The sequence below is a fragment of the Nothoprocta perdicaria genome, unplaced genomic scaffold (genome assembly GCF_003342845.1).
Source record: "Nothoprocta perdicaria isolate Ctin4 unplaced genomic scaffold, notPer1 scaffold_30, whole genome shotgun sequence".
Taxonomy (NCBI): domain Eukaryota; kingdom Metazoa; phylum Chordata; class Aves; order Tinamiformes; family Tinamidae; genus Nothoprocta; species Nothoprocta perdicaria.
The window spans coordinates 4,614,375-4,641,527 of NW_020455533.1; the positions used below are offsets into that span (position 1 = coordinate 4,614,375).

The following is a 27,153-nucleotide window of genomic DNA, read 5'->3' on the forward strand; positions in this document are numbered from 1 at the left end:
TCAGTGTGGGCTCCAGGATGGGACCTTCTCGATCTTCTCTAGTGAACAGGGGTGCAYGTAACTCAACTTTTAACTCAGGGTCTCTGCAGGACCAGGACCCCTTTTCCTGCCTGGCTTCCTGCAGCTTTCAGCATCCTTCTCCTCCTGCCTTTAGCATGTCACTTAGGAGTGCAATTTTTCAGTTGTCTTACAGAGGTTTCGTGTTGAATTTGCTCCCCCAGCTTCGTATTCCCTTGGATTTTCAGTATGGACACAAGCAAAACCCAAAGAGGTAACGCGGCGCTGACACGGGAGCTGGCGCAGGCAGGGTCACACGAGGCCGCTTTGCACAAACCGAAGGGTTTTGAGGCAAAAACCAGCAACCAGAGAAGTGTCATTCAGCTTTGTTTAAAAAAACAGAAACAAATAAAACCCCAAACATAAAACAACCCAAACATTTAACAGATTTGTTAACCACAGACATAAAAGTATCAAGAAATACTAAAAAAAAAAGAAATACATTGCAGTAGACATCTTGTTTTACAAGGCAATTTGATTAAGTTACTACGGGCTGCCCGGCACTAGGGCCGCTGTGGAACAGCTGTGTGGACAGGAACACCAACATCGCAAACAGACAGCGCGTCCTGCAGAAGTATTAAGACTAAAAGATATTTACCCCTTAAAATAAATACAGTGTCATCTACAGCAACATTTAAATTAGTAAAATACTTTTAAAGCAACCAAATATAACAGAATTGTAAATCAGATCTAGGCCTTGTTCCGCGCGTTAGGATCTTTTTCTCTGGCGTTAAAACAAAACCAAACCAACAGAAGTAGTAAATTTAGAAGAAAGGTATCTCTGARAAGCTGGATTTTTCCCTGCCTGAGAATTCCCCCCGCTTTTGTTKGGCGGGGCCAGCACCGAGCAGGGCTCCCCAAACCCATGCGGGGTTTGAGGGGGGATGTGGCCCTCACCGTGGCCTCGGAGCAGGGGGCTCCCCGCCGTGACGCCCACCTGGGTGCAGGAGCCCCGCGCCCACCCGTGTCCCCACAGAGGCCCCTGTGCTCAGGTGAACGCCACCCCGCAGGAAAAACCCAGCTGCACGTATGGAGTCTCTTGTAAGCCATTTAAAAATTAACTCAGTATTTTTAAAAATATATATATTTTTCTCATTAACACTTTGACAGCGGGAGGCAGCAACTCCCTTCCTCACACGAGTAGTCCCTCGAGAAGCTCCCAAGCCCGGAGAGCCCCCAGGGTCTCTCCATCACGTGGGCTGGGATCTGGGATCTGTCAGGAAGAGCTTGGCCCATCCAGGGCCGCCTCGTGTCCCCRTGTCCCCACATCCCGGGCYGGGACCACCCCAGGAGCCAGGTTGAGGCTCCCGCTCGGCCGCCTGCAGCGGCAGCAACAACRAAGCCGAATCTTGAGGATTTYAACCCAGTGGGAGGACCCGGGAAGTTTGTTCAGCAGCGCAGAGCCCCTTTGAACTTAATATCCATGGAGGGTGCCATAGAAAACAAGCGTGTTTACCAGGACACAGTATCCGAGACTGACAACACAGCAAATACTGCAGAGCGTCAGAAACACAAAACCCACAAAAAAAGGAGGCCTCTAAAGACAAGACATTCTCCCTGTTTTACCTGCCCTCTAGGCCTGGCCCACATCCGCCCGGAATTCTGCAGGATGAGCAGGGCTGGTTTGTGGCTGGGCTTGACCATCCTGCAGGGCTTTTCCAGCCACAAGGATCCTGTGATTCGGCTCTAGCTCAGGGAAGGCTTCGCACTGAGGCAGAGGAACCTCCCTGTGCTCCATGCACCACGGCTGCCCCGTCACACGAGCGGGGCCCATCCCTGTCATAGGGGCTCAGCTCCCGCTGGGCTCTGCGGGGATGAGGGCAGGGAGGGCTCCAGAGCAACATCCAAAACCCCACAGCCCCTTTGGGCACCGCAGGAGCTCCCCATGCAGGCTCTGCTGCTGCCTCTCCCCGCTGACCCAGCTCGTGCCACTTTGGGGAGAAAAAGCAGCAAAGAGGTGTTGAATTGGGAGGAGTTCTCTCTTTTTTCCATTCCAAAACTGAGCTTCCCACTCCTGTTGGAGTGTCTGCAGGGGCCCTCACTCAAATGCTGTTAGCAGCATCATTAGCAGCCATTTCATCCATTGCAGAAACTGCTCTAGTTGTGTTTTCAAAATAAAATTCCACCAGTTTTACCCCTTTCCTCACAATCTCACTAAAATCCAGGAAAAAGAAAAGAGGGAGAGAAYTGTGAGGTCCATGTATGGAGGATAACAGAAATCAGGTTTTTGAAAGGTGAACTTTGTCCTAAGGTGAACTGAGATTTGAGCCATGGCTTCAAATTCAACATTTACGTGGTTCTGGCTGATAATTGGTTCCGTTTTTTCCTATAAGGCTGTTGTCACGGAAATGATGGCGCTATCACCATGAAACCCTGACGTAGATGCCAGAGCCAGCAGGTTAATACAAAAAACATCTTTAGCAGCAAGTGGAAAATAACAAAGGAAAGTTCTTAATAAGCAAGCAAGCAGGTTAAGGATTTAATTAAGATCAATATATAAAAAAATAATTCTCAGTGTGATATATCCTCTTTGAAAGCCCCGTGAAAGGTTCCTCAAGAACCTTTTTCATCATTTGGTGATGTTCTTCATCAATGATGAAAACTCAAAGATGTGTCCAAACCAAGTGTCCCCTGGCCTTTAGGGAGACTTGAACCCACCTCTGAGCTCTCTCTAGGCTGGACTTGAGCGCTGATTTGCGTCAGACTGAGGTGGCCGAAAGAGCAAATCCCTTTCCTTTGCTCCACAACTAATTCTGCTGGCACATACAAGCCCTGGGAGCCTCCAAGTTCACTCCTGCAGACCAAGCAGCCCTGAGGATATCRCAACCAGGGAACTACAGTGGAGTGGATGGCGACAGACAGAGGTTGTCTGTCCAAGAACCGAGGCCAGCCTAGGCAGCAGCCTCCCAGCTGCCCTGCTGAAACAGCTCGGCTGTCAGCTAGAAGAGGATTCCCCCAAGAAGGGAAAATCTAGTTCAGGTTTTACGGCTCACGATCTAACGCCTCTCCACGGGCACTGGGTCTGAGATGCTCCACTTCATTGCACGTAGGTCCCCGAAGAGCCACACACTGGCCATAGCTTTGGGTGCTCGTGCGCTGCAGGGATACCCTGCACCGCTGCAGTTCCCTGCAGCTCACGCAGAGCCCCGTGCGAGTGACAGCAAAGGCCTCAGCGTGACGTGAGGCTGTCACCTCTGCCCCTGCACTGCCTCAAAGCAAAGACGTGTGGCTGCTGGARCATCAACAAATAGCTGCTCATTGTAAGTTCTTGATGCCACCGTGGTCGTTGTCACACGCGTTTGAAGAGAAGCTGCCGCCTACTATTAACTCAAATGCACTTTGCTAAAACGYCTCCTGAAAGGACAGAGTACTAGCCAGTATCGTTCTTAATGCCTCTTCTTCCTAAAGGGCTYTATGCCAAGAGGAGAATCCAGGATCCATTAGTGCTTGGAGGATCCTGGCTCCCAAACCACGCAGTTTACAAAAATACTTAAGAAAAAAGAGAAAAAGTTCAGCAACCCATTTTCTAAAGCACAAGCACACAGATCTGTAACGGAGTAGTGCACCTCCCTTGCAGGGAAAAGATGCTTTTGATTTCCAATTAAAGACCATAATTCCAATTTGATTTCCAACTAACGACATGGCTCGCGGGCAGAGCCGTGATGAACAAGTGTTAAGGAACTGCACTTTTGCCTAAAAAAGGCGAGACTTTTGACCAAATAAAGCAACATTTTCCTAAGAGGATGGCCCCTGGGAACAAGAGGGGTGAAGMTGCTTCCCTGAAGAGCGCAGGAATTGGGGTGGGAGAGGACTGCGACCGCCCGTGACAGCCCCGGCCCAGCTCCTGGCCTGCTGCTGCTTGCGATTCCCGGGGTTTATTGGGGAGTTCCTGTGCCTGCTCCGGGGGCTCCCTGCCAGCGCTGCCAAGAGGGACCCAGGAGAAGCGGCCCGGATGGCAGCTCAGTGACAGGGAGGTGCTTGGACCCAAGGGCTAAATGCCAGGCAGTGGAGGGGGATCCCGAGTGCTCTTTTTGGGGACAGAATGGAAGCCAGAGGTGCCCCCTGCTTCCTGCAGCACCAGTTCTGCTCTGCCCTGCCTCACACCAGGCACGGCCAGGGCAGCCTGCGGAGCATCCCGTGGCGTTCCTGGGCGCCCGCGCTCCTGTGCCAGCCCAAGCCCTTCCCCAGCCTCTGCTTCCCAAACACCTCCCTGGGCCCAGCGAGGCAGAGGGGCCTGTGTAGGACCCTGCTGCCCCCGGGGCAGGGAGGGCAGCGCCAGCCCTCCCCGCAGCTGCTGACACCAAAGCCGCGTGTGCTGACACCAAAACCAATGTTGCTAACGCTGTTAACTTCAGCTTGGCAAAACACACCGGGGAGGCCTCGGGGGGACCTCAGGAGACCCTTGGCATCATGCACACGGGCAGCGGGACACTCTGCTGGGCACACGCAGCCCCTCGGAAGCTGCCAGCGGGAATTCCTTGTCCTGGCCCGCTCCGTACCGAGGGCTTTGCAAGGCAGGGCTGCTCCTGTGCCAGACCTGGCGACGGGGAGGCTGGTGGGGACAAAGCAGGGCGGGCAGAGCGGCGTCCGGAGCTGCTCTCACAGGGGACTCCGGCGCCGGGCGGTCGTTTGTGAGGGATCAGAAGCGTTTTCTCCTTGTGTCGTCTTAAAATAATATTGTGCGTTTCCTCAAGCTGCATGTCTCTGCTTTCCCACCTAGGATTCCTGCGGCACCACTTCCATCAGCTTCTGGCACAGGACAGTTGCGGAGACTGCAAGGAARGCAGCAAAGCAGCGGTCAGAGGGAGCATCAACAGGCACAAGGCCTCCTCAGAGCCTTGTGGTGACAGATGGATGACACAGGACACACGAGGAGCAAACAGGACACAAAGGGAGCATCTCAGGTGCAGCAGGGCACGAATCAACTAGAATATCTTTATTTTTCCACCCATTAGTCCTGGCCGACAGTATCCAAACACACTCGTGCTTTCTGCTACTCTGTGTTCGGAGATCACAAGGCAACCTTGCCAGATAAAACTATTAGTGTGATTCTAAATACACACAAGCAAAGTCAAAGCATTAGTGGATGTGATCAAATTATCCGCAACATATGAATATATGCATGGGCATAAAGATCACATGCATTTGCAGCATTCTTGGTCTATGTTCCCAGAATTGTTTCTATATTCCCCTTAAAAGTCCTTGGTGGTAGAACACAATTAATATGTTAATTTGCCACCACAGCACTGCAAAAAAAATGGCATTTCCAGGAACTGAGCCTAATACACAGAATATAATAGTGACAGAGTGTTGGAGAGAGAGAGAAAAAAAATACAGTAATAAGTGCTGAGTGCTGTTAAAAGGCTTTTTCTTCCTCATAAAAAGCACCCAGCTAAGGCTGGGCATTTCTACTTGTCTGGTTTTCTAGGTCAGCCTGTTGTATGAGAGTTGGGAGACAGATGGTCGAATTTAGTTACTTAGACAACAGAGACTTTCTTGATTCACTTGTTCAGACAGAGATTAGACGCCACTAAGAAGAGCCCTTCCAAGCTCACCATGGTCTCATGGCAGCTATGGGAAAACCTTATACAAGATACCTTAAAATAAGCTTCCTAAGGAAAAACTCTTCTCTCTGCTGCACTGTCACATCTGGATGCTGAGAACTTTGGCTGGGTCAGAAATGTTACCACTGGCGAAGCGATGGACTGGGACTAATTCTGAATTTACAGCAGTCAAATTGAGGCAAACTGTGCTCAGCCTCTTACGCTCTCACTCCATTTCCCTTCCTACCCACTGGAAAGGAATTCCCTGCTAGCAAAGCCTCAACCCTATGCTTTCACAGGAGGGAGAAGAAAGGCAGCAATGTGCTCAGGGAATTAAGCTCCACTGCACAATATCCTGTTTGTCATAAGAAGAAAAAAAAAAAAGCCCGTGGTAGTTAGCCCAAGCTTTGTTAATCATCGGAAGTCAGGGAGCATTCTGGGTGCTGGGCAGATACAAYAATCATCAGGTTAAAAATTGTTACTATTAAAAAGAAAAGTGAGCAGAGCCAAGATGTTAGAAGCCTCCACTACAGCAGTGAGGGCCGGAGCTGTTAGCTGCAGCCAGCTCAGGAAACACGACTATTCCTGGAGGAAAAGCCAARGCTGCAGCTGTGCCCTTCACCAGCAGTACTTACAGATGCCTTGGAGAATCCACTTGGGCTTGTTTTGCCACCAGACTCCAAAGAAGTAAATGGGGATCCCACTGAAGATGATTGCAAAGCCGATTGCACATTCCTTTGGTGTCATCCAGAAGGAAACAGCAATGAGGAACAAGCAGGCCAGGATGAAGAAAATGGGCAAGCAGATGTTGACCTGAAAGAGGACCCAAAGAGCAGTTATATCAGGGATGAGCAAAAGAGGGCCAAGGTGACTCCCCACAGCCCAGGAGGGGAGCAGCTGAGGATCTACAAGGGATCCTACGTGGATGGTATTCCTGCCTGCTCTAAACAAGGGGACCCTACCAGGACCTCTCATCACTGACACCCAGAGCTTCCTTCATTGGAGTGTCCTGTGGCCACAGCACATCCCTGTTGGTGACAGTGACCATCTGCAGTCAGCAGATGCCTGCGCAGCAGGGACACCTGCCTACCAGGTGCATTGGGAGCTGGTGCTTCACACGTCTGCCTTTCCTCTGCCTGCTCCGCTCCTGCAATCCGAGCCCCTCTTTCATGCAGTAAAAGCAGCCACACTCCCTGCTCCTCCCATGATGCCGAGAAGATGCATCCCCAGAGAGGGATAAATGTCTTGTCCCCTCAGTCTGAAGCCTCTGGTCTCTCAAAACAGCTCAAAACTACTGTTTTCAGAGCCATCCCTCTGATCACCAATGAARAGGGCTTGCACAGGCTGGACTCCCCATGCAATAACCACACACTCTTCTCACCTTGATGGGCCTTTCCAGCTCTGGCTTCTTGTAACGCAGCCACATCATGCCAATGATGGCCAGAGCCACACACAGCCAGTTGAAGAAGCTGAAGAAATTGATGACTGAGAAGATGTTGTTGGAGAAGGCATAGAGCAAGGTCATGACACACTGCAGCCAGAAAGAGAAACCATTACCGGTAGGCAAAACCATATATATTACTACACCAAATATAGGTATTTGAGAGGAACTATCTGCCAAGAATGGAACMAAGTTGATTACGTTTTACCTATTTAACTTATTTTCAAGTGGGGCCTGGAGTAATTTCCAAATGGAATGTGGAATATAAGGATATGATGAAAAGTGTCTAACCTTCCCCACGGCTGCAGGTGGAAATGACTGTGTTTGGAGGCACTGTGCAGGCTCCTTCTGCATCTGCTCTGGGGTCTCTCATCCCCACCCTGTCCTCCCCAGCAGCTCAGTGCTCAGCATCACGGACCCGGGKGCTTACCGTGAAGATGAGGGATGGCACTGGAGTGAGAAGCCTCGGGTGAATCATGGAGAGGATGGAAGGTAGGTGTCCTTCCCGGGATCCAACAAAGAAGAGCCTGAGATGAGGGGGATAGAGCAGTTACCTCCTGCACCAAACCCCTAACCCAAGGTCAGGTTTGTCTTCAATAAATAACAAGTGAGGACAGCCCCTATGATCCTGGACACTGCTGGGATGGCACATTTAGTAGTGTGGTCACACGACGCCAACTGCTAGTCACTGTTTTGAGTGTGGGACCACCACGTTCAGACCCCAGCCTGGGGTCCTCAGACAACACACAGCGAAATGTCTGTGTCTTAGAGGGGAGTCAGGAGCCAGGCAGGAATGCGGAAATGTTTATATCCTCTCCGGAGAGGACACTAAGATAACCTGGGAAATGGGTGTCAGAGCTGAAACCTCCTGCACGCCGCTCCTGACCTACCCCTGCTCCCCTCTCTGAGGGATTCTCAGCCCTGCAGTTTCAGAAGCTGCTGGTTTTCATTAGGTCCACTTTCTCAGGCAACGCCACTGAGCTCCAAGCCTGTGTTTGGTTATGTCCTAATAACTTCAACAGGACTTTGCCTGAGGAGCAGGAGACTAAGACCACTGCAAGAGATTCCTTTAAAATGGATATCATTTTAAAGGCTTAAAAAAATATTCTCGTTCCCCACATGGTCCCCAGACCTTTAAGACTCTGTGCCTACTCCCAGACAGCCTTTGGAGGGCACTTCTAGGCAAAGAGGCATTAAGCACTGCTTGTAAACAAGCCCCACGAAACACAGCCAAGAAACCTACCGGGAAGAGGTGAAGAGGGATCCATTAACGGAGCCAAAGCAGGACAAGCCAACAAAGACAGGTATGATCCAGGACATGACACCGAGGTGGTAGTTCCCAAAGTCCTAAAAGAAGGGCAAAAAGAAAGATATTTCACACCTAAAAGCACCCAGGAGAGCTCACAGCTGCTCACAAAGATTTCACATTTGAAGCATGGTTTAGTACCTCGAGCTTTTGGAATGTTTTCCAAATTGCCACTTGCTGCTTCACCTTCATGGACCAGTGCTTTGTGGAATTGCACAAAATCAGCACGAGGCCTTTCCCTCAGAGCCAGGACACAACACGTGCTAGACCAGCTATTCCAGAAGTGAATGAAACCGCAYGAGGACCGAGACTTCGGGCTATTGCCGATTGCCACAGGGAGCACATTTCACAGGCTGCATCCCAGCACTTTACAGATGCCGTGACCCGGTGTTGCRGCTTTACTCTGCAAATTGACTCTGATCTGCTTTATGTTGAAATAATCATGCCAATTTCAACAGACAAAAAATTCACCTTGCCGACAAGGGTTCAGCACTTTCTGCTTTGGATTCATAATGTCACCCAAATGGCCCAGACCAATCTACAGTGCAGAGCGGGGAGAGCCCCCTCAAGCACTCAACAATCCTGGTCACGCTTGGTTTGCAAGACCATGAGACACTGCTCACTTCCCAAGCAACCAGGACTTCTGACTGCAATGGCATTTTCATCAATAGGAATATTATTTTTCTCTCTTAATTAGAACAAGGAAGACTCAGAGGGACAACAGCCTAGTTCAGTATTGACTGAATGACCTTCTCCTGTAAACACCCCACTTGGGTAACTGCTGATAAGTCATGCGGCCAGCAGCACCTATGGGTATTTATGAATTAAGAGCAGCCGCCCTCCCTTGCTCTTCTCCGTGATAAGGCCCATGTGGTATCACGCCGTCCTCCCCTGCTCTCGTCACAGTTGCTCTTTATCTCCCGTCAAACACGGGCTGTTTTAWAAGCAGCCACGCTCAGCCTGGAACAAACTAGGAGATGTATGTAGAGATTGTAAGTCTAATTTAACCAGCCCTGGAAAACAGATGAGTCACGTCAGAAAGGCACCTATCTTACCACAGCCACGGCTTCGGACGTCAGCATCTGCTCCGTGGACAGGGTTGTGAAGTAAGCCAAGTTTGTCAATACATAAACCAAAGTGACTACAGGTAGTGAGATGATGATAGCCAGAGGCAGGTTTCTAGGAAGAAAATATAAATTGTCGTGAGCGCCRGAGCTCAGAGAAGAGAGTTGTCAATGCCAGGGAATGCTAGGGAAGGAGGTGGCTGCTGCTGTAGCCCTTCTGGATCCACTGAAATTTGGCATGAGCCACTCTGCTCCTCAGCAAAGGCTGCTTCCCAGGCACACGCCGCTGCTCTGAAGAGAGGAAAAGCTCACAAAGAACAGCCCTGGGGCAGCAGCTGCCACACGAAGGGCTCTCACAGATGGCACTTCTTGTGCAGAGGGACTCGGGCTGTCTGGGCAAGCAGTAAAACAAGTTCACTGCAAAAGCCATTAAAAGCAGCCTCTCGCTTGCTGGTGGCACCAGCACATGCATGTTCCTCTGGACAGAGCAGAAGCGCTTGTGCGGGTGGCCGTCCTGTGGGAGCTGCCAAGGTCAGGGATTTAGTGGGCCCTTTTTAAGCTCTAACTCTGTGCAGCTGGCTGCCCKGATGAAGCCTGGGGAAAGCCAACCCAGACACAGCTTAAGTGGGCTGCAAAGATGAAGTTCTGTGGATACCAATTTGCCTTTCCCAATAGTCTAACTGAATTCATGAGCAGTAATTAAAAGAGGCGGCCCTGCTTGATGCCACATAATTGGTCTGCGGAGCTCAAAGCCACAGGAGGTGAGTGTCGAATACCATGTCTGCAGTCAGAAGGCAAGAAAGTAATTGCAAACTGCAAAACTTTCATAACTCTGTTCATCAAGGAAAGGGCGGATCGAGTCTCATGTTTCCCAGCAGGCACTAATCACTGCTGGGGCCAGCCAGGAACAGGCTCTTGCACAACCGACCCTGGAGGACATATTGAGAGAAGGTCACACCTCCCCTACGAGCAAAAACAAGCTGTCAGCGACGTCCTGCTTTGGGGTGGCCATCCAGCAGGTCCTCAAGATGTACGGGCAGTGTAGAAAGGGGCTTATTGCTTGATGGAACAGAAAGAACCCACAGCAAACAGGATATGCTCAAATATTTCTGTGAGTTTACACAGGTTTCTAACAAATCCGTAAGTGCCTCTTCCTTGTCTGTTACTTAGGTGCCGGGCCAAGGAAATTAGACCTGCCAGTTTCATTAATAACATTAACAGTGCAGAAAAGCCGTGTAAATGGCTGTCCTTTTCTTACAGATGTTATGACCATCCCCACCCCCTATTCTAAGAACAGTGCCATTTTCTGTCAAGTTTTTGGTAGTGATAACGAGATAGCCCCTTCTTCCCTTTTGCTAGGGGACCTTGGCTTCTGAGCTCACTGAAAACATCCATTAACACCCAAGGCAGCCCCAAGGAAGGGATGTTTCCAGAACCACCCCCTCTCCTTCTTGGGAGGTCATCACAGGACACACACATACCTGTAGGGATTTATCATCTCTTCTGTGACAAAATTCAAGTAATTCCTGTAATTTTAAAGAGACAGTAATTAATTCTGGTTCAAAGCCTGAAAGTCTCCATCAGCAAACTGCTTTGAACTTCAAACACAAGTGACAGTTGACACAACTGTGTCTGGATGAACCAGTGTAGAAACAGACTGGGATCCTGCCCAAAAAGATGGTCTGGAGCTTGTGAAGGACCTTCCTCTGCATGGAGCAGCTGGCCACAGCAGCCCCTCTACTCTGCCATGCCCAATGAATCTGCCCTGGTGCTTTCACTGAATACTATCTTGGAGGTGCACCAAGAAGCCCCATCACCTGCTCTCTGGGCTTCCTAAATCCTATGATTGCCAGCAGTTCCTTCTGCTTCCACGTCCTGGCTGGAAATAGGGCATGAGGCATGACTATGAACTTTACCAGGCAACCCCAAAGCACCTGCAGCATCACCCTCCTAATGAGAAAGAGCCAGTCCTGGCCCAGGCTCCTCCTGCAAACACACAGTCTAGACAGAAGAGAACTGCAGTACTTGGCACCGAAGAAGGAGACAGGACTGCATCTTACCATCCTCCRTAGGCAAAGAGACCACTGTACAAGGCTAACACAATGCTCCCCACATCGACTTTGGTGCCTTTAAAGGAATGCTCAGGGGCCAGGTTTGTCACGTCGCCTGCAGGGAACAGGAACAAGAAAAGAACAATTCTAGAAACGGCCAAACCATGAACTTGAGGGGCTTTGCAGGGTTACAAAAGGAAAGAGAGTCCTCAGAGCAGCTTCTGCCTCGAGGTTACTTAATTACTGTGCTGATGCATTGCTGGTTGCGTGTCAGCACATGCACCTATTGCTATGGAGCTGCCTGCTCCAGTGCTTAATCCCTCCGGAGCAGCGCGTCAAATAACCAGGCTCAAACAAACCTGTCTCAAGCAACTGGCCCTTGGAGAGTGTTGGAGCTTTCTCACGCTGTGCAATGTGCTGTCGCTGAGGTTATCTCCCAGACACCTCCCTGGGAAGAAAACCCTCTGGGGTCCTTCTGGCTGGAGATGCTACGCAAACAGATATTGTCACATTGTCCTCTCAACTGAAAGCTGCTTTTATTTGATAAAAACCCAGGATTTCCTCCAGTCCCACCAGCAACCTGATAAAGCAGAGGCTTTACGGCAGTCTCTTTGATTGTGGGAAGTTAGCTTCTTTGGGGCTTGAATATCAAAAGTTCCTGTTATTTATCTGCTTTTGAAACAGAAAGCCATAAATAGAGGGTTCAATTGAACATTTGCTAAGACCTCTCCCAGAGCAGCCAATGGTTTATTTATTTTGCTTCAAAACGCCCCGCTGCTGTTTTGTTCCCTGCCTTTTGATGTGGAGCGTGGGGCTGGGGAAGCCACAGGCCCTCGGCGCGCAGGGCTCCCCTCGGGCAGGAAGGAAGCGGAGCGAGGCAGGATTGGGGCCGCACGTTGGCGGTGCCGGCATCCCAGGAGCCCGGTGGCTGCCCATGTGATTCCTCTTAGGGCCCCGATCTTCACTAATCGCGCAGGCAGCCTTATCACATGGCAGTCAGCAGCGCCTGCAGCTTAACCCCTCATCGCCCCGAGCCACCCACCCGGGATGGCATCTGCGGAAAGGAAAGGAATAGGAACAAGACGGGACGCTTTTCCTGGGAACCGCCTCTCCTCCCATCTTGTCCTGGGAAATCTCATCCCGTCACACCAACCTAGCAGCGCATTTGCAGAGGCCTGATAACAAATCTAGATGCATGGAGCTTTTTGCTCCATTCCTGCTTCCATCGGTGGGATAAAGATGGGGTTAGAGGGCWTGCTGGGGAAGGAACAGGAGCATCCTGGCCTGGGATGTGAGGGGTGAAAGAAGTGCAGAGTGTGAAGGTGAGGCCACAAACTGGCCTTGGGTTGCTGTGCAAACTGGCTGGAGGGCTACAAGAGAGCAGCTTTAATGAAGTAAGGTAGGAAAGGCAAGGAAAGGCATATGACACTGTGAGTTTATCTGTAATTCCTGGCTATTCAGTTCAGTCACCCAATCTTAGTTGGGCATTAGTGCCCTGACTTAGCTCTGAACAGTGTGGCTGAGCCGAAGGAGGGGGTGCCTGATGTCATGTTCTGCTGAGCCCCAGCCTAAGCTTTCATGAGTTTATTTTCTACCTTCCCAAATAATTACCAGCACAATTCCTTCCAAGGCTTAGGAGGAAAGAAAGAGACAGCTGCTGTTACTAGTAACCATCATGAGCTACAGGAAACACATACAGAAGGAGCGGGAGCGCTGGTGTCTCCATGCTCTCCCACCATCACAACACAAGGCTCTGTCCCATCCTGCCCACCATGGGATCACCAAAGGGAGTAACTGTAATGCCTGTACAGATGCCACCAGCACCATACTATACATCTTGGGGCACTAAAGCCAAGCTCAGCCATGGAGGGGATGCCAGGTGTGGGCATCCGGAATGGGTAAAACACAGTGCAGGGCTCGGACTGTTGTCCTGATCTTACCAAGAGCTCCACACCGAGTTAAGAGAGGTTCAAGCAGTCACTACAGAGACCCTCAAAGAGCAGATCCTGCCTCTGCTGCAGAAGACCCTGAGGTGCAGGGGGCTGAGAAAGGGCTCCTGCAGGCACCTCAGCAGGCTGGCCTTGTCCCTGCATCCTGCAGGGGCCAATTAAGGGCCAACACTGGAGATTGGGAATGCTGAACGACACGTCCTTCCTCTTGTGTGTGTTACTTTACTTACTTACTAGGGCTTGCTCTCCCCAATGGGGAGGTATGAAATCCAGATGCTCTGCTTCTTCCCAGCATGGGTTTACAGCTCCAGCCTCTGGACAGGCTCTGGATCACAGGAAGGGCTGCAGACTCGGGGTGGTCCTGCTGAGTTGCAGTCCCTGCTGCCACCTCAGCACATCCAGCCCTGGGATCCTCTCCATCCCCAGGGCTGCTGCAGGCAGGGGCAGCCACTCTGGGGACCGGTCCTCTCCCAACCCGGCACCCTGGTGAGCCGGGGCCTGGCTGGAGCTGCCTGCTCAGCTGCACTCTGCTCTACAATTAACCAAATTAAGGTAACAAGCTGTGACATAAACCCTATTTGCTGATCTTGCCAGCTGCCAAGGCTCTGGTAATTGCTCCAGTGAGCGATGGGTCACCTGGGGCCTTTCTGCGGGAGGGCCCTGTTTCGGTGCATGCGCTGCATGTCCAGGCCCTTTCTTTGGAAGGGCTCGTTTGCTCCCCAGTCGTGTCCGTTCCGGTTTAATAGCACGGCAATCTTCTATTGCAGTAAGTGGTTAATCATAATTACATAGTTTTAGCCTGCCTAAACAGTGAGGAGAGGGAACGCAGCCATCCAGAGAACTCGGCAAGAGGCAGGAGGCCGCGCGAAGTGTTTCGCTCATGGACTAAACTGAGCCGGAGAAAGGCGTTGTATGCRTGAACCCCCCAAACTTCTCCCAAATGAGAAGATCCACTCAGCTGTTAAAGATATTTCCCAAGAAAAGCAATGGGAGTTCAACTGACTGAGTCATAAAGCTGGACACTGAGGGCCAGGACTTGGGACAGCAACTCACAGCTCCCCTGCAAACATTCCCTGGGTGCCCATGGACAGTTGGCTCCATTGGCATCATCGYTGTGCTAATTCCATGTGCCCAGCCTTGCGCTTTGCAGGTTTCAACAGCAGCTCTTAAACCCGGTTYCCCAGCAGAAGAGTTTAGGGGTTTCTGCTTAGAAGCCCTTAGAAGCACCAGCAACCCTAGCCCGGCACAGAGCACCCAGCAAGCAGCCAGAGCTCCCCTGTTACACTCCTGGTTCTCACTACTGGCTGTGGACAAGTCATGACATTTCCCTGCCTTCCAACTATTTCTTCCTGCTTCACGTAAAAATGCCTCTTTCCTGCCACTGCTGGAAAGCTTTGGAGATACCATTCACCGCGAGCTGTTATCAGTGCTGTGCTGAAGCCAAGGGCCTGGGCTGCCAGATTCACTCCCSACTAACACATTATTACCTTCACCTGGGAGCTCAAAGCCTGCAAGGAGCCTAGGGGTGGGAAAAGACTTCCAGAGAAAAGACCTGGGCACCCAGGACGGACACAGTCCCTTTGACCCTGGCACAGGAAGCAAAGGCTGCTTCCTACGTGCCCCCGTCTGTTCTTATTAAGGCAGATTAACAGCACGGTGCTAACCCTAAACCAACCACCCAGTGGGTTGCCTGCCACTTCCCCTAAGCTTGATTGATCCTGGCTTCTCTGCCCACGTTCAATCCTTGTCCATAGACATTCTGACTGCAATGAGCAAAACAGGTCCTGTCTTACAAGAGAGGCTGAATAGAGGCTGAGCAGAGCCAGCCAGCTGCACTTGTAACYGAGCCACAAACCTCTGGAGAGGGCAGCTAGACCCTCGTGGCACGGGGATGCTCTCAGACCACACGAGGTTTAGTCCCGTTTTGGTTGGAAGCTGTGGAGAAGAATCTGTACGCAATGCAAGCAACGCAAGCAATGCAACGTGAGCAACGCAACGCAATGCAACGCACTGCAATGCAAGCAATGCAACACAATGCACTGCAACGTGAGCACGAGCGCGCCCACGCACGCGGAGCTCCCCGCGGCGCTGACGCAGCCCTGGCACGAGCTGCTGCTCCTGCACGCAGGCAGGGAGGCGGCGCCGCGGCAGAGCAGCAAAGGGCACACGCCGAAGCGGGAGCCGCGCTCTGGTTAACGGGTCTGCACGGCTGAGACATCAGCATGTGGAAAAAGGAGAAGCCAACAAGGAGCCCCTCTGGCTCCCACCCAAATTCCACCCAAATTCCCACCCAAATTCCAGGAGCAGGGATCGGGGTCCCTGTGAGCCCTCCAAAACGCACTCCTCAGTCACACGTGCAGGACGCCTACCTTGATCTGGGGTTAGGATCTGTCATTTCAGCTCAAGATATCAAAACGAACAGCGTGTTACATCCACATCTCCTTGGACGAAGCAGYTTTGCAGAGCTCGGGGCACACTTCCACCCTAAAGAGTTAATGCAGCCACTAACCTCCGCAAACAGCATAGCGCGCGTCAGCATTAAAGGCATCGTAGGCACCCGTCCAGGGTGTGCACGCACAGCATGGTCACAGTGAGCAGGACAAGAAGTGCAGGTCACCRGCTGCTTCTCTGTTTTAATTTTTGGCTGTTATTAAACTCATTTTATTTGCCTTTGGGTGAACAATTTCACACTTGTAAAATCCAAAAGCCCCAGCGGGCTGAACGCCCTTCTCGAGTCTGTAATTACCCAAAAGTTACTGGGGCAGAATGGGCAAGAAAAGAACTGTCTGAGCAAAACCGAAGCCTGGCTCACTCCAAACCAGAGCATGCAAACCACAACGCATACCAACCTGCCAGGCCCACCTGGCCTCAGCATCGCATCCACCTTTGGCTGGAGATAAAATCACCGGTTAGAGAGCCACAAGCCCATAAAACATAATTGTTTTGTATCAGCCCTCCAGCATAAGATGCCTGATTAATCTCCAGCATGCTCGATGTGATTTAGAGGTGCAGAATGCTGGCCACTTTCCCACTCCTTTGTTTGCCCTCTCCTTGGGCACAGCCTTCCACTTTTCATCTACACCGTTAATCAGAGGGTGAGTAAGGGGAGTGCAGCTTTCCTTCAAAGCCTAGTGCTGGGAAAAGGTGTTAGAGAGGCATTTCTGGATGCAACAAGAAACACTATGGGCAGCTGCAGGGCATACATTTCCTGCAGTCTTTTGTGCTCGAGCCTCGGCCCCAACCTGCAAGGACACACTCAAGAGCTCAAGGGCTGTTTCCTATCCTTAGACCTTGCCTCATCTCTGCCAGAGAGGATCTATGGTGCAAATTATTCATGGGTTCACTGGGAGAACACCCGCATGGCTTGGCTTCAGGCTCTGAGCTCATTCCAGACAGTTCCAGTTCTGCCCTCGGCAGATTCCCATGTCTCGGACTGTGTCCTAGAGCCAGTTCCAGCTCAAACTCTCCTGTCCTCTCAGCAGGGCTCTCTGGAGCAAATCTGCTCGCCCAACTTAGGACTGTATTCACTCCTTCGCTCTTTGCGGAGCTTATCCGCGCAGCCGCTAGGTCTCATTATGGATTTCGCTCAAAAAGCTTTTCTGGGACATTCGACTGATGCTCCTATTAGCAGCAGAGAGGAAAATCTGGGAGGAAAGGAAGAGCAAGTAAAGTTTWCCTCCCTCAAATGTTTTCAAGCACAGGATTTGTCACTAAAAAAGTGGAAAAAATAAGATGGGAGAATTAGCAAAATAACCCGCACTCAGAGAAACAGAACAAATGGCCATTTTCTAGCACAAGCAGAAGTACTTAATAAATGAAGGACAGGCACATACGTGCAGGCACGTGCACACAGCCAGGACGCTGCCGCAGGGCTTAGGTGGTATTTTCACGAGGCTTCACAGACATACTAAGCACCCCTTAACATCTGAAGGCTTCATCTTCCATTCTGCATTTCTAGGAACCATCCCGTGATGTGTTCAGACTTTGCCAGCCCTGAGCACCCTTCCACGGAGAGCAAAGAGCACAGCGGGGAAGGAGGGAGGATGAGAAACAAGCACCACTGCTGCGCTTTGTAGTACACACTCTTCAAAGGAAAAACTTTCATTAAAAAAAATCCCATTCCCTGCCTAGGCTAAATTCTCCGTGGCACATGCCTGGAGTTAAACCTACCTACTTTGTCCCGAGTTTACCCCGTGCTTGCTCAGCAGATGCAGCTGCCAGTGCTGATAAGGGAGCTACGAGAGCAGTGCTGATCGCTGCCATCCTGGCCGCACTTGAGGCACCACAGACAAGAGCTTCACGATCAGAAATCAGGCRTTAGGAGAGAGAATGGAAGATAGCTTCAATAAAAATAACTCAATAATACGAGTGTTAAATTCTATTTCCCTGCGTCCCTGCTGCCCAAAGGCTGTACGAAGAACCTGGCTGAGGAATCGCAGCGAGGTCTGTTGTCCAGCACTGCTAACGCACAGCACYAGAACCGGCACCGCCTGCGCTGCCCAGGCTCCAGTACACGCACAAGAAAMCATAAAACATCAACAGCAAAAGAAGCTGGGATAGTCGTTTGAACAAAAGATACATTTTTAAAGCAGTTTTGGACCTCAAAACTTTCACCAAATTTCCCCACATGAAAAAGTACCAGCATGTTCTTAAACACTAGTCCTTTGATCATTTGATTCCCGRTTTCTTTTGAGGCTGTCGTGCAGGTGATTTGGATGTGACCGCACCAGCCATGGACCTAACCAGAGAGCTTCTAAAAAGCCTGAAATGCTCAGTCCAAGGATGTCTCGTCCCAGACATCCTGCCTTGCAGCCTGTTGTGTTAATTAGTGTCTCCTTGTCTGCCTGTGCACTAGGTAACAGCATGGCCAAAAAATGCCCAGAGCTGTCTGGGCAGACGGCAATTTCTGCGAGCTGGTTGGGCATTAGTACAGAAAAGCAGCCTAGTCTGCAGGAGGAGCATGGTGAAAACAGGTTGAATTGTCTGTGCTCAGGGTTACTTGCACAATTTTAGGAGTACAGACTGGTGGGTCATGCAGCTGGGGGTAAAACTGCACAGATTGACACGCTAAGTCCAGCACGCTGATGTTTTACAGCAGTGCAATTCTAGCCACACGAAGGCTTTCACTAGTGTGACTTTTGCACTGGTAAAATAATTGCATCCCAAGTGGAGCAGCTATACTGGGTCAGCTTTGAAGTAGCTGAAAGGCTGGGCAAATGCCCTCTTTTTGAAGCTGCATGGGAGAAGTGATGCAAAACAGCTGTGCACAGAAAGAACACAAGGACAGGCTATTTTCTGTGTGGTAATATTGCCACATATTTCTTTGTCTTAAGATGTTACTGCTTTTCTGAAAAATAATAAAAATGCTCAATGAAGGCTACAAAGCAAAGAGCCAAGAGCTGAAGGGGTGGAGGTCAGTCCAGAGAAGGACATAGTGCTGCAAAGCCTCAGAAGTTTCCACATTTAAGCAAGAAACTGTGGCCTTGCTTCTCCACTCTGTTTATGGATACTGTAAACACAAAACAGCAGTGGGGAGGAACCATTAAAGTCAGTTAATCAGCCCTGCCCAGACACTCTCCAGCGTGTCGTGGGAACTCACAACCCCTTCACCCCCGAAACTGCGGTACCAGCCAAATTGCCAAAGACCTTTTAGCAGCTTGGGGTGTGTTTTCCTGCACCAGTCGTTGTCAGCTAAGGGCTCGGCTTATGGGGCTGCTAGYGCTCAGAGTCCTCCTTGTCCAAAGAGCTTTCTGGCTGGTACAAGAGAAAACAGGGACACGCAGAAGAGTGGGGAAAATGTGACATGCTGCAGCCTCACCTGCATCCCCAGAGGTTAAACGGGCCTCTAGAAAAGCTTCCCATTTGGTAGCACTTTAGAAGATTAAGCCTAGAGGGTTTTGCCTGGAGGAGGTCCAGCCGCGCGGTCCTGCACTAACACGCAGCACCTCTGAGTTCCCTGGCGTGATTTAAAGGAAGGTTCACAAAGCTGCAAAAGACATATATATATATATATATATATATGTATGTGGAACCTAAGGAGAGGCGTGTGGAAAGAGCTTGCAAGTTCTTAAAGACTTTTCAGAGAGCTTGAACTTCCAGAAGGCAATTAATAAAAATCCATGTTGGGACATGGGCTGATTTCTAGGCAGTGTTGTTAAATACAAGCTCAGACGAGCAGCGATACACGACTTGGGACAACATCTAAATACAGGCTGTGAGAGAAGCATCCCGTGCAAATGCAAAGGCTCCCACCACCCTGCTCCACATCCCCTCTGCCGAGTGCTGCAGGAAGAGCTCTCTGCCCTCACATGTTATGGAGATGTTATGGTCTATGGCTTTTGATCTTTCACTTCTCGCTCTGAAGTGGCCAAGTGGTTCAGAAGAGGGCTACACTGCAAGACAGACTGAGCTGTTCAGCAGGATGCMCACAGGTCACTGCAGCACCTCTGGGACCAGCCAAAACCTGTCAACTGCAGCAGATGTCCTTGTGCCTCCACCCACAAGACGTTCCCAGAGGGAAACGGCTTCAAGCACACCGTGACATTGGCAGAGACCAATGCTTCCATCAGAGCAGAAGAGCTGCAAACCATCTGCTGGGTCCTGGCCCGTTACCACATTGTGACTGGGCACTTCACGGGCAGCACTATGGGTCGGCCGAGGGCACGAGAAAGTGGCATCCAGGACATCTTAGCTCGAGAGAGCTGCACAAAAGACTCCATTCATACATTGGCAGAAGTACTGCTGGCTGCCAAGAGACCACAGATTGCCATAGAGGGGACACAGAAAGACAGAAGATGACAAGTCCTCGGGAGATAAAAGGTTGCTGAGACAYAAGACTATAATATTTTTCTGAGGGGAGGGAAAGGAGGCGGTTTACACGACATCAAAATCTATTGGTTGGAGATAGGAGTGAATGGACTGAACGTGTTTCTACAGCCCCGGGCAGAAAGTGATTCACCCTCTGTAAAAGAGCCTAGAAAAGGACAGAGGGCAATTTATTATCTTATCTGCAAACAAAAACATAACATAAATAAAGACTTCATRTAGTAAAGCATAATTGTATTTCAAAATGGTAAAACGATTATATTTACCAGTAAAATCATAAAGAACTAACAAAGCTTCATTTTCCCTTATCCTGATTCTTCTAAGAGAAAACAAACAAACAAAAAAAAAGTTAAGCTAAGCAGTCTGGGGAGATTAGGAGGGAGGTATATTTTGTGATAAGCCCTGAACAATGTTCYTGTAGAGTGTAGGCACTGAGCTGGAAGAAAATAAAGCCTCTGATAAAGCAAGAAATTCTGCAAAGACAGCACTAGCTCCCCGAGCTCAGGCGGGAATTAGAAGGACCCGTGGACGCACACAAACATGCCCACGTCTGCCAACACGGCGGCGGCACGAGCTATCTATAGACTTTTATCCACACTGAACGAGCAGGGCCTGTACTGTTCCCTCAGAAAAGTTTGTTTCCAYAGAACCTGGCACAAAAAAGCACACAGCAAAGCTCAGTGGCACGGATTAGGTAGTAGGACAGGTTGGGAACACAGTATCTCCCTCGGTATGAGAGTGTTTTGAGTGTGTATGACAAAAATAAGCAAAAAACAAGACAAACAAACAGAAAACCCAGAATATTCTCTTTCTCATTCAATCTCTATCTATTAACATCACAACATTGCTATTGGGGAGAGCATGAGTTCTGCAGCCTGGCCGGACCCACTGCTCAGCCCTTCCCTGCATGAGCCTATGGACCAGCCATGTTATTCCGTACCTGAAGCAGGAAGCAGGGAGAGGTGCAGGCAGAATTTGTGAAACAATGAGAGTTGCTGACACATGCAATACGTAGAGATACATGTCTACAAGCAAACTGGCCATGGTCAGCAGCCCTTCACAGAAWGGGCTGCTGAAAGACACAGCTTCAAATTTGCAATCGGTGTCGACTTTACGGCCCTGCATCCTAGAAGTGAGAGCCCATGCAGCGACCTCGTGAAGGAGAAAAGAGTTTGGGTGGTAGAAGCTGCACCTCAGTATCCTGAAATCCAGCATTGCTTCCGTGAGGTAAATCTAAAACGTGGTATTTTGAACACCCACCTGCACTCACCTCTGCAAAGTATGTGCTGGAAATGTCACCCAAGCACGTGAGCGAACAAAAGACGCTTGGAACACATTTCTGACAGCTTTGTAACGCCCAGGTTTGGACTTCAGGGCTTTATCCCTAATTCCCCAATCCTGCTCTAACTGCAACCGCCTTCGGCAGAAAAAGGAGACGTACTCACCCTTTGCAAGCTGAACGAAGCCAAGAATGATGATCAGGGCCAGCGCCAGCAGTTTGGCCGCAGCGAAGGCATCCTGAACACGAGTAGCAGCTTTCACACTGTAGCAGTTCACCGCTGTGAGCAGCACTGCAAGAGAGAGGCAAGAAACGGCACGTTAGTCTCCAGTGGTATCTTTAAAATGCAAAACAAATTGTCACAAACTGTCATTAGCTTTTTGCTAAGATTCAAACAAAGTGTCGCTTTAAAAAAAAGTTGCGATGTTCACAGCTGTAACCTTAGGCAGCAGTTTTAGGAGCTCTTTTCTAAGGATTTGGCAAAGCCTGAGACCATTCAGCACTGCATTAGCCACAACTGGCCTCCAGTCACAGAGAACTGCACACTCACCGCTCCCACCTAGGAAACCAGAACCCCATGTTTCCCTTCAAAGACTTGCTGTATTTTGGGTAGCCAACCTAAATATCAAGCTGTGCTGTCCAGGAATTAAAATAGAAACATTTGCAAGCGATTCTCTGCAGCCGTACACTTCTCTGTTGTGTCTTCTGCTTTTGCAGCAGGTGCTTTGATTGCTGCATGCATGCTTTGGGACAAGGAACTGGCCCTTTGCATGGAGAAATTTTCTGAGGGCTCATAAATAAGAGCGATTCTTGCAACCGTTAGCGTCGAAGCACTCGGCTGCAACCCTGCTAAGTTACTGCGGTTAAGAAGTCGGGGCAGGTTAAGTGAAAACACCACTGAAATGTCACAGCAGCTTCTAGAATGATGTATTTGTTAYGGGCATAACAATAGATCCTAAAAGTACTGTGCACTATATTAACTCACAGGAAAAGGCAGCCCCGTCCTGACACGGAGGCGGGAAGGGACCCGGCTCTATCGCGAGTGTCACCCCGCGCTTGCCCCGTTGCAGGGGCCAGGACAGGGCCGGCAGACGCCCAGGGAGCACCAGGACCACGGAGCAGCTTTCCCRGGTGCCGAGGAGGCGACGGGCTGGCCAAGGGCCCCGCTTGGCCACAGCTGGCCCCGGGCATCAATTTGTGCAGAGCTTGCGCTTGATGACACTGCCTCCCCGCGCAGCTGCGCGGCATTTTGCCTCCGGGACGTCTCCCCTTACCGAGGCTGTATTAATGCAACAAATTAGTGCAGTTAATGAAACCTCGTTTCCGACTGCTTTTTGCCCTGTGTCCTTGTAATCCTCCTCTCTGGCATCAGCTCCCAGCAGCAGGAGCAGGAACAGGGGCTGCTGCGGAGCCTCGGAGCTGCTGGCTCCAGCAGGCCGAGCTTTGCCTGCAGGATCGCAGGTTTCTCCCTCACACCGATTCTTGCAAATCTGGTTCAAAAATTCTTGCAGATTCTTGCAAATCTGGTTCAAAGACAGGTTGGGAAGCTAAGGAGAGCGCACGTTACACACACGGGCAGAGACTCCACATGCTCCCACGCTTGGCCAGCCCAGCAACTTGCAGCCCTGCAGCCCATGTCCGGCCCCCGGGCAGCTCAAGGAGTCACCGCCCTCATCCCTTTTCCCTTTAGGCTTTTCCCTGCAGGCTCTCATCCTTTCCCGCTCAGGTTGCAGCTTATATTTTTACTCATCRGGAGCCGGGCAAGTTTTGCTAAAGCTGGAGCCAGGCAACCAGGGCTGCTCTACGTTCCGGGACGYGTTGGAGTAAAATCCCGTGGCCGCATTCCTGCGCGTGCCTGTCACCCGCTTCCTTTTCACCCTGGTCTCTGCCCTTGCGGACTTGCTGCCACATCCTGCTGCTCATCCCTGCAGGACCCCACAGGGCCAAACGCTGCTCCTCCAAACTTCGGCTTAGACCCCAATCACCCGGCCCTTCCCATCTGCAGGGTTTGGGGGGGTGTGAGGTCCAGAAGGGACCAGAAAGGGGTCCCGGGAAGCAAAATTACCTCCCAAGGGACAGTTGAGGGTCTCTGCACACATGAGGGATGCAGCACCTGCCTGTGTGGACTCATGAAGCCACCTCCAGCCTGAGTGCATCCGCACGCAGCTCTCCGAGGAGCTGCACAGGCTCCGGACAGGATCTGCTCGCTCCGAGCAAGGCACATCCGTGCATTCACACACCCTGCCTAGAACAGCGAGAGTAACCAGCACTATAAACTGCAAATCAGGAAAGAAAGCTACAGGAGAAGGATTTTGATACTTGGGAAGACCCTACTGGCTCATCCCAGGCAATGTGGCCTATGAGAAAGCAACTGCATTTCCTAACATGTCAGGGAATCAGAGCTCAGCCCACGCCAGAGCCGGGAATAGCTTTCCTGGAACACACGGACATGGACGTGCCGGGACGCCCTCCCTGCCTGGCCTCCCGGAGCCCTCTCTGGGGCCGCGGTACCGGTGGGACAGCAGCGATTCCCGTCGGAGCTGCCGCTCCGGAACCACTCCGAGTTGCATCATCCATTGACAGGGGCTGCGGAGCCCGGCCCCGCAGCAGCCACATACATGAGGCCGAGAGGTTTCCAGCGCCTGCGTCTCTGCTAAGGAAGCTGCACAGGGATCAATCCAGGCAGGGAGCAGCAAAGTCCGTCACAAGGCAGCCCAGTATGGGAATGCGCTTGCAGCATCATCCGACACAGGCAACAGAAATGGGAAAGAGAAGTGAAAAAATACAACGATAAAACGTGTTTCCAGCCTAACACAACAATAAAAAGCATTTCCAGCCTATTTGGCACTCTTGAGGAGTGCGGAGCGTTTGCAGCTATTAAGAGTGATCTGGATCCCTGTGTACCTGCCTGCAGCTACGCTCAGGCACCCTGCAGACATACAGGGCACGGGAATGTATGAAAAACAGTCAGCAAGGCTGCCTTATAGTACGTCCACATGACGGAGAGGAGGGGAGGAAACGTGTCTGAAATATCCYTAAACACATATTCCAGCTTCTCTATTAAAGCCACCCTGGTGAATCCTAGTGGGGAGGAGGGAAAGGGAACAGAGGAGCCAGGATTCACTTCGAACAGCAATTAGGCTAAAAATAAAACTCTCCTTGTTTACAGAGGGATATTTAAAGGATGAGCTAACACGTCTAAAAGCACCCTTTTCCCCTTGGTGAGCACAGGCCGCCGAGGTGCTGCATGGACATTCTCTTCCCCATTTAGGCAGCCTGTTTCTGTGACAATAGCGGCTTCTGCCTCCACATTCAATACTCAGCTATTTCGGGTCGTTTTACCATGCTCTGGGTCYGGTGGGAAGTCTGCTTTCTGCGTGGGCTGTAGGCATGGCCATGGTGTGCATAAAAGGGAGCAGCTTCTACACCTCCTCAAGCTGAGGAGCAAGGGAAGCTTCCGTATCAACCCTTTAAAAAAATATCAGTGCCCAAGAAACAAGCTTTGCCAAAAAACAAAAATCTTAGGGCTAAAACAGCGAGATCTTCCATGCCATCTGCGATTCGTGGTCTTCCAAGTTGCAATTCCCATGCTTTGCTTTCCCACCATGCAGCAACATTAGTCTTTCCAGAAGGCATGTGGAGAAATCCCTACATTTAAAAGCTTTCAGCCTAGGAGAACTGCCTTGCTAACCAGGAAGGACCCTGCAGATGCCAAGACACAAGGCAGACCAGCCACCTTTTTAGTGAAACTGAGACAAATTCCAGCGTTGTTCAGCTTCTCGGGAGACCACAGAAATGGGGTTTCTTACAGCACAAAGTTTTCTGCCTTTGATGTGGGATGCAACCCATGTGAGGCAGGCCCCGAGGGACTCCTGGCATTGCCTTCACCTCAGACGAACCGCTCCGCAGGAGCGCAGGGGGAAGGCTGCACAAGCCCAGCTTTAATGTGAGCCAGAGGGATGACTCAGTRCAGGGCAGGATCAGACACACGGCCTCTTTTCGGGGCCTCCTTTCCTAAGGCTGCTGGCGCTGGCACCAGAACCAGAGGCGGACGCCCAGCGCGACCCATCACGCTGCTCTGCCCCAGAATGATCCCAGCAGAAGGGATCTGAGCCCGAGCTGCAGTGATGCTGCCTCATGCGGCAGCTTTTATGCTCCTTGGACAACGGGAGCCACAAGGATGCCAGGATCTCAAGTGCAAATGATGCTTCTGGGCCCTGCTCATGTGGAACAGCCCGGGCAAGCGCGAGCCGCAGCGCGAGCCACCCACGAGCACAAGGAAACCCCACCAAGTAGCCACAGGCTTTCACAGAGCAGCCTTGTGAAGCGCACAGCGGATCCCGCTCCAGCTATTCCCTCTGTGGTCCCAGTGGGCGACAGCAATAACAATTAATCCCTCCAAAGCAGACATCGAAAGGGACAGTGGCCATCCGCACATCAAATAAGCCCTCGATGATCAAAGCCCGTGTGACAGCAGCTCCTGTGTGTGCAGGCGCAGCTGCCCCGCGGCCACGCGGTTCTGCCCACAGCAAACAGGGAACAAAGGAGCCCTAACACGGGTAAAGAAGGGCTGGGCATTTATGCTGCAATGAACCTGGCAATTACCTTTAAGGAAAGGTAGGGCTGGAGGTAAGGGAAGGTGGCCAAGGATCACAGCAAAGGCAGCGCTCGGAGAGCAAACAAGCAAGCAGCAGATCCACAGCACTGCTGAGTCGGGAAAAAGGAGCGGATTCRATTCCGGTCGCACGCGGATCTTGCTGAAGGGAGATGGGAGTTTGCCCAGGACCTGCTGCCCGTCTTTGGTGGCCTCTCTTGTGCAATTTCTCCGAGAGGGCTGCTGCCCTGCACAGGAGGGCTACCCACCTCCCTGGGGCTCCTTGCGACGTCCCTTCGCTTCCCGTGTAATCCCATATCCACCCACACAAGGGGACAAACGTGTGCATGCGTCTCGCTTGGAATAAGCAAACTCCATTAGCTGACTGCAGGTTACTCAAGGATTTCTATTCCTGACACTACAGGTGGAGAACGAAAATGCCCACAGGGTCAGGAACTTGGGGAATATCTTGCAGGAAAGGAAGGGGAAGAACAGCAGGAGATGTTCCCCTCCTGCTTCTCCACCGGGAAATGGAGATGGAAATACTGCAGCCCACAGAGGATGAAACCTGCAGCGATTCCTGCTCGTAATTTAGACACTTTCAAAGCACTTAGTCCTTACCAACACAAGCTGGCACCTCCATTTCCTGCTGCCACAGCATGATGCAGCTTTTCTCCTCACACTTCCTCACAAAACTTCCCTGCTCCATCCTATAGGGAAGGCTGCTCCTGTTGCTCTCCATGAAGTGCTGGTGGTGGCCAAGGACAGGTGTCTCCACCAGCAACGACAGGGCAGCCTGGTTTAACAGGGATGAGTTGAGCCGATGGCCACCAAGAAAGGGAGCAGGGGGATGACAGCAGCACATGGCAAAGGGACAGAATGGTCCATATGTTTTAAAAGGAGCAGACTGTCTGGAGAAAACATCTGTCTAAGCCAGGAGGAGGCGAGACACGTTGAAAGTAAGAGTTCCTTCACATAGTGCAAACAAGGAAGTACACGCCCCTGTGCACAGTGCAAACCCCAGGGAAATCAAGGTCTTAACTA

General features: G+C 51.1%; 1 protein-coding gene across 1 annotated transcript in view; it reads right to left on the reverse strand.

Annotated features, from left to right (window-relative positions):
• Window positions 1–505: 505 nt before the first annotated feature.
• The window catches only part of SLC7A5 (solute carrier family 7 member 5), a 33,695-nt gene continuing 7,047 nt past the window's right edge, over window positions 506–27,153 (reverse strand). Inside the window, exons 2-10 of the mRNA XM_026042314.1 lie at window positions 21,682–21,807; window positions 11,472–11,577; window positions 10,893–10,937; window positions 9,403–9,526; window positions 8,285–8,388; window positions 7,472–7,568; window positions 6,982–7,131; window positions 6,236–6,413; window positions 506–4,829 (exon numbers count right to left, since the gene is read on the reverse strand). Of these exons, the coding sequence (XP_025898099.1) occupies window positions 4,774–4,829; window positions 6,236–6,413; window positions 6,982–7,131; window positions 7,472–7,568; window positions 8,285–8,388; window positions 9,403–9,526; window positions 10,893–10,937; window positions 11,472–11,577; window positions 21,682–21,807 (986 nt within the window). The 3' untranslated portion in view covers window positions 506–4,773. The remainder of the gene's footprint in view (window positions 4,830–6,235; window positions 6,414–6,981; window positions 7,132–7,471; window positions 7,569–8,284; window positions 8,389–9,402; window positions 9,527–10,892; window positions 10,938–11,471; window positions 11,578–21,681; window positions 21,808–27,153) is intronic.